The sequence below is a fragment of the Euprymna scolopes genome, chromosome 25, assembly GCF_053919585.1.
Source record: "Euprymna scolopes isolate OS-2025 chromosome 25, ASM5391958v1, whole genome shotgun sequence".
Lineage (NCBI taxonomy): Eukaryota > Metazoa > Mollusca > Cephalopoda > Sepiida > Sepiolidae > Euprymna > Euprymna scolopes.
In genome coordinates, this window is record NC_136506.1 from 31,196,667 (window position 1) to 31,204,166 (window position 7,500).

At 35.6% G+C, this 7,500-nt stretch overlaps 1 protein-coding gene across 1 annotated transcript in view; it reads left to right on the forward strand.

The window, feature by feature from the left end:
* The window catches only part of LOC145247310 (methionine--tRNA ligase, mitochondrial-like), a 101,817-nt gene extending 96,193 nt beyond the window's left edge, over nucleotides 1-5,624 (forward strand). The window contains exon 12 of the mRNA XM_080108938.1: nucleotides 5,268-5,624. Coding sequence (XP_079965064.1) covers nucleotides 5,268-5,617 — 350 coding nt within the window. The 3' untranslated portion in view covers nucleotides 5,618-5,624. The remainder of the gene's footprint in view (nucleotides 1-5,267) is intronic.
* The last annotated feature ends 1,876 nt before the right edge of the window (nucleotides 5,625-7,500 follow it).

The following is a 7,500-nucleotide window of genomic DNA, read 5'->3' on the forward strand; positions in this document are numbered from 1 at the left end:
CCATCTGAGACAGAAATTTTATTACACTTGAACGTATTAACAGCAACAACTGTTTTTTGACGTAAATATCTTTTGAAAAAAAAAAAAAAAAAAATTTTAAGAACCACAAGTTTATTTGGATATATCATAGTAGAATCCAAAGCAATCTTCAGAAGAGGCAGTGAAGTGGATGACAATGTTGGCTGACAACCTGGGTGTGGCAGGTTCGAATCCAGTCACTTTCATAGTACCACTTTTATTTATGCTATGAATAACATTAAAATTTATTGTGAGGATCATTGTCATTGTTATTGCAAATAGAAACATTTCAAAATCATATAACGAGGTTCATGACTGACAGCACTCACAAATCACATTCCAATTAAAGAATTTCATTAAAAAACAACTGTAACACCAGTCATTCCAGTAAGCGAGAGCAAGATACTAAAACTCTTTGGATATATTAAAAAGTTTATTTATTTATTTGTAGACTGTTATCCTCATCTTGATAGTTGTTGTTTCATGACGTTTCGGCCAACTATTCCTGTGACCTTTGTCAAGTGATTAACCACGACAGAATAGGAATACTGAGTCTCTTAACTGTATCCTCAGTAATTACTGCCTTCCATGGTTGTTGTCATCTCACCACATTTTGGCCAACTAATTCTCTGGCCGGCTTTTAGTAGGATTGAAACCGCTATCTTCAGACAATGCTCACATGGGACCAAAACGTGGTGAGACAACAACTATGGAAGGCAGTAATTATGGAGGATAAAGTCAAAAGACTCAGCATTCCGATACCGTTGCGGTTAACCACCTGACAAAGGCCAGAGGAATAGTTGGCCAAAACATTGTGAAACAACAACTATGAAGATAACTGTCTTCCGTTTTCCCACTTTTCAGCTGACTACAATCTGATTGTCTTCAAGTCCAACGTAAACAAGTTCTTGATGAGCCGTTCCACTTAAGTTAACAAATTTACCGAATTTCCATCACTAACGATTACTATATTGTCCAATTGACTACTGTACACTCTTAACCCTTATCCTCGAATGGTCTCTGGGCCTTGATAAGTGGTGATGCCCATGTAAAAAAAAAACAAAAAAAAACAGTCCGCAAATAAATAAATAAATAAATAAATATACAAATTACTCATCTCAAAAGATCCCAATACTAAAAATATATTAAAAAGGTTTAAAACTAGATTATCTAAATTATATTTAGAAGGGATGAAAGAAGGAAAACGTAAGTAAGAAAGACCATGCAAATGCTGTCATAACAACCTAGCTCTACAAACACTTTCATTTATGTTATGAGTAATATAGGGTGCGGCAGAAATATCTTCCGCATTTTTGATATGCGATCTTCCCAGTCACACTCGTGCAGTTTCTGAGCAATCATTAATTTTTATGGATGGAACTGCATATCAGTGTATAGAATTCTTCTGACTGTTCGATCAGACAATCCCAAGGCCAAAGCATTTTTGCGACATGAACATGTAGGAGATTGAATAACAGGAAGTCTTACAGCTTGAATACTGTCTGGCGTTTGATCACTTTGAGACCATTCTTTTAAGTGCCAAACCTGTAGCTCTGAAATTTGCAACCCACAGCTGGATTGATTTTCCATCTGGAATGGCATCATGCCGTCTTAACTTGTAATGAATTTGGAAAGCTCTTTGTGTTGCAGTTACAGATTCACAATTCATCAAAAACATTTCTACAGTAAAAGCACGATGCGCACCAGTTCAAACCACATTGCTTGATGAGGGTACCTGAAAAAAAAATGGCAAGTTATTAGTTAAATGAAAACATCATTGATACTTGCATAAGTTCATTAGCAACATATAGTTGAAAGTTTAAAATGAGGGAGGTATTTCTGCTGCACCCTGTATAATGACATGATAGATAGGCATTAAAAATAAAATATATAATTTAGTGATGGGACGATTCCAATATTTTCCCCGATTCCGATACAATTACCAATTCTGTACTAAATTCCCGATTCCAATACAATTACAGATTCCGATTCTTTATGAATCTCTATATATTTAACTATAAAGTTGTATTTTTCTCTGGTTACTGTAAAAACACAAATATTTTCTTTAACATAAAAATATACTTGTGGGTGACGATCTATCGATTTTAACTTCATTGGTGATTTAAAATTAATAAATATTTATTATTTTATCATTATTACCAGCAATGGAAGATTTAGCTTTAAACAAAATCGAATAAAAAAAAGATAATTAAAAGAATCGTTTTGGCATTGGAAAATCGGTACAAATTTTTCCGATTCCAATACCCTCAAATATTCTGATTTTGCGATTCCGATTAATCGTCCCAATGCTAATATAATTATAAAACTTATTGTGTAAATTATTTTCATTGCTGTTGAAAATAGAAACATTACAAAATCAGATACTGAGATTGATGACCAATAGCAGCATAACATTAAAATTAAAAAACACTTTATCAGATAACAACATCAACATCAGTCAACTAAACAAGAGAAAATGTACTACAACTCTTTGGACATATCAAAAGGTCTGAAACTATCTAAGATATGCCTAGAAGGTATGACAGAAAGAAATTGAAAATAAGAAAGGCCATGCAAATGCTGGCATGACAACATCTACATACATGCGGTCACAGTTAAGTTTAAATCAACTTAATTTTATAAAAAAAAAAACAAAAAAAAACGGAATCATTAGGAAGTTCTAATGTCAGTGCACAGTACAATGCGACACGACTGTGTAAATATTACCACTGGACGATCTGTAAAAAGTTGAATGTCAAATGCATCCACAAGTCTTGGGAACATGTTTACCAGAAAGAACAGTTGGAAATAAGTCATACACCAGCCACTATTCTTCTGCACTTCCTACAGTTAAATCGTTAGAAAACAGAGCTATTAAACCTGACATGGTGGTGTGGGATAAGAAGGAAAAAGAAGCAACCATAGTAGAAATTAGTGTCACCAATGATGCTGGATTAAATAAAGTTGAAAGGGAAAAAATAACAAAATACCAAAATCTTATGGACAACATAAAAAAAAACTGGAATCTAAGGAAGATTTCCATCATTCCAGTAATTGCATTGGCTCATGAAAAAAATTGTCAAAAACTACCTTACAAATATACATGGTGAACCAAGTGCAAAAGAAATTCAAATAATTGCACTTAAAGGGATGGTTAGAATCTTAAAATAATCTCTCGGTTGGGATGTATGAGATAGCAAGTGAATGTTTGGTATCTGGTGAGATGCTCCATCTCCATCTAGACCAAAATGATGAGAAAATTAAAAAAGAAAAACGAACAGACTAATTGGAGATAGCAAAACATAAAATGTCTGTGTTTCTCTATCTTATTCTGGCTGTGGCCCCTTTTTAATACAATGCTAATTTCTTTATTTCCCCTTTAATGTTGTGTTGAGATTTTATAACCATTCCACCACCCCAGCCAACTCACACTTTAATTTTACACATCTGTAAAGATATTTAGATGAGGTGAGAGAGTAAAAAATAATGTTAAAAACGACATTTTCCATAAGGATAGATTAAGATATATATGGCACAATCACATTGACACACCGATTCCCGCCAGATCACCGAAGTTAAGCACCACTGAGCCTGGTCAGTACCAGATAGGTGACCATTTGGGAAGGCTAGGCGCTGTATGTACCGCGCCGAGTCATAAGAAATTTCTAAGTTGGTATCTGGAGGCACATGAATTAACTGGAAGAGATGCACCCCTAGTATTAGTTAAGACATGCATCTAGGAAAAGGTAACTCTGATGACGGCGGCGGCAGGATGTTGGGTGGCCATGGAGGAGGATGAATCTCTAGTCGATCATGTCAGTTAAGGTTCCAATCTCGACAATCTGTCTGCCTGAAATTGGACGATTTTGGTGACCTTTATCTGTCAGACTGAGGAATTCATTCTGGATAGTTCTAGGAGGTCCTGCCTCCCAGGCCTTACCTCTCTTCTTTAGGATGTAGTAAGTTTATTGATTGCTGCCTGAGGCGCCCAACAGGGGAATGCTATGCTCTTCCTTTAGAGGTGCTGACTTGACTCTCTCCACCTTCCAACCTTGTGTAAAATTTTGATGCTTACTGCCTGAGGTGTCTCAATCAGGAAATACTGATGGGACTATCCAGACAATTTTTAAAAGGCATTGGTTTGTCCCCCCCCCCTCCACCACCACCTTCCAACCTCGTCTCATCTTCCTGCAGTGAGAAGGAAGTAAATAATGCTATATATATATATATATATGTTAGATGTGATAACTAATGGCTACACATATGCACACATGTTTCAGTGACCACTCTGCCAGGGAAAATCATCTCATCAGGCCAAGAATATCCACGAGAGTGTAAAAAAAATATATATATATATTAGGAAAGAAAAAAATTTTTTTCTTCTTTACCTGCATTTGAAGCGTTGTGTTGTTAATTGAAAATAATTACATATATAAATGAATACATTTTGAAAACTGAAAACAACGCATTTTTTTTTAATATATAAACAAATTTATTTGCTTATATCAGATATATTTCGATGCTAAACATCCTTATCAATGTAGAGTCTGTTTTTTTCTTCTTTTTTCGTTTATATACGTAATTATTTTCAATTTTCAAATAACACAACGCTTCAAATGCAGGTAAAGAAAAAAAAATTTTCTTCCCTAATTTCAATTTTGTGCGGCTGGCACAATATCCCTGCTGATGACTGATTTTATTTTTATTTTAAATATTGAGCCGTTACCAAGACCATCAGGCTACTACCATCACTCTCAAACGCAGAATTCCACCATGCGGTCAAGAAAAATAAAAAATAAAAAAACAGACTCTTCATTGATAAGGATGTTTAGCATGTATGAAGTCATTGTGAACAAACAAACAAGAATACGGATTTAAGAGTTGAGCACTGTCTGTTGAAATGTAAAAGTTGCATGCGAGCTTGCAACACTAGTCGCTCGATCACTAGATCATTCTTGTATAACGTTTATGTCTTTATAAATGTTTTTCACTTGAATATTATTGTGGTTGACGATGACCCTATGCTTTGTTCCTTGCTAAATGGTTTCATTGTGGGGCTCGAATCCCACAACCAGCGGCAACCATAATTTCCTCCACTGATGATTCTGGAAGGATGAAACACTAGTGTCTGTAGGTATTAAGAATAATTATTAGGTTGGAAAGAAAGATCTTGTGGAATTTTTAATTTTGATTTCAAATGATGTATTTTTGATTTCTTTATCTGAGTTGATTTTGTTTTATTTTCACAGATGAAGTTGACCACACCTACGAAGAATTCAACATTTATAAATCCCTGGAGAAAATATGCGGCATTCTCCGTAGCGCAAATAACCTCATGGAAAACCACAAACCGTGGGAATTAGCCAAGCAGGATGGCCAACATAAGCATCTTCAAGCGTTGCTACACATTGCCATGGAAACCCTACGAATCTCTTCAATTCTCATGATGCCGGTGATTCCAAACTTGAGTCACAAAGTTTTGAACCGTCTTGGAGTCCCGTCATCACAGAGATCTTGGAGTCATGCTCTACCGTGTTCCTTAGTCGATTGCGAACTTGGAAATGATACGAGTGTTTTGTTAAGACGAATAAAGCGATAAACTTTTTTTTATGATGTTTCTAAATTTTTTAGATGAGGATTGATAATTCGTATTATTTAGATTATTTGGACTACTGTTCTCATCTTGTGTGTTATTTTCACAACGTTTCGGTTGATGTAACCTCCAACCTTCTTCATGTGTATCTTGTCAAACTCGGGAATCTTTCTGTTGAACTCGGGAGAATTACCACAAAATTTTGAATAGAACCCTTTATTTCAGGAACTAGATCATGGCCCACGGTAGTATGATCTAGTTCCATCAGCCATGACTAAGTAATTCTCAATAGTACTTTAGTGTCGCCCATACTTCAACCTCCAGAAGAGTGTAACTTTACAACTGAATTTTACCAAGTACTTTATCCACAACACCATGAGTCATCGTCTGAATAACACTCAAGATGAGAACAATAGTCCTAAAAGTCCAAATAATACAGACTTTGACTATTTTAGACTATTTTAATTTTATTTATCATTATTTATAGAGAGATCATTTGTGGGGTGATAAAAAATAATTACTACTACTAATAATAATAGTAATAACTAGCAAGGCCCATGGAAATTCCATGTATCTTTCTTCTGATGTGCTTAAAAATATTTCCATTTTATGGATGTCTGGTGTGAACGCGAACCCCACAATATTATTGTACCATCTTTGTTCAAATTGAAACTTTGATTAATGCCGTTTCAGAATATATCACTCTAGCAGTTCAGCCCGGCTTTGCTCAAGCCCTATGTATTGTTCATAACTTTATGTGCACATGTATATATATATTAAAAAGTTTGACTCTTGTATATCTAAAATTTCAAGTGTTTAAACCCAAAATTGACGGAGGAGTTTGGTAGAATCTGCAAAGGTCAACTCTTTCATCTTTGACCTCTTGGCAGCCAAATTTTCGCCTACAAACTGATTAAATGTCTTTTTTATTTAATTTTTATTTTTTTTACATAGGCATCACCACTTATCAAATCCTAGAGGCCACTCGAGGATAAAGGTTAAAGAGTGTACACTAGTTAATGGGATAATTTCGTAGTAATCGTTAGTAGTGGAAATTTGTTAAATTAGATTACTTAAGGGGAACGACTCATCAAGAACTTGTTTATGTTGGACTTGAAGACAACCATATTGTAGTCAGCTGAAAAGCAAGTAACCGGAAGACAGTTCCACAGGTGTGCAGTTCTAAGAAAGAAACTTTGTTCATGGAATCTACGTTTAGGTTTAGGCACAGATAAAGAGTAGGGGAAATTATTGATAGTGTTTTCAGCTAGACAAGTGTTTCTCATGAAAGTTGGCGATGTGGGATCATAGGTTGGAGCTCAGACGAGCAATTACCATGAAAATAACGATAAAGCAGAGACAGGCTTGCAATATCTCTTCTGAGAAAAAGAGGTTGCAGGGAAGAGAAAAGAGCATTCCCTACTAGGCAACAAAGTCTATTTTGAACTTTATCAAGGTAGGATAAGGGTTTTCTCGCAGCTTCTGCCCAGATATGGCAACAGTACTCCATCCTTGGATGTACCTGGCTCTTATATAGGTAGAGAATTGCATCAGCAGTGACATATCTACTGGATCGATAGAAGGATCCCACCATTTTGCAACGGATTTGATGTACATGTTCCATTTCAGATCAGGAGTAAAGGTCAGGCTCAGAAGCTTGTCAAAACATGAAGCCTCCCCAAGACGAGAGCCATTCATTTCAATTGATGCCAGGTGGAGATAAGAGCGTTGATGATGTAAAGATAGAAGCTTGGTTTTAGATGCATTAAAAGTAACTAGCCACTTCTTTCTCCATTGTACCAGGTGCTCAAGATCAGAGGAGAGAGAATCAGAGAGAACTTGGGCATTTACGGCCTGTATTGCCATGGATGGTAATGTCGTGAGCATAA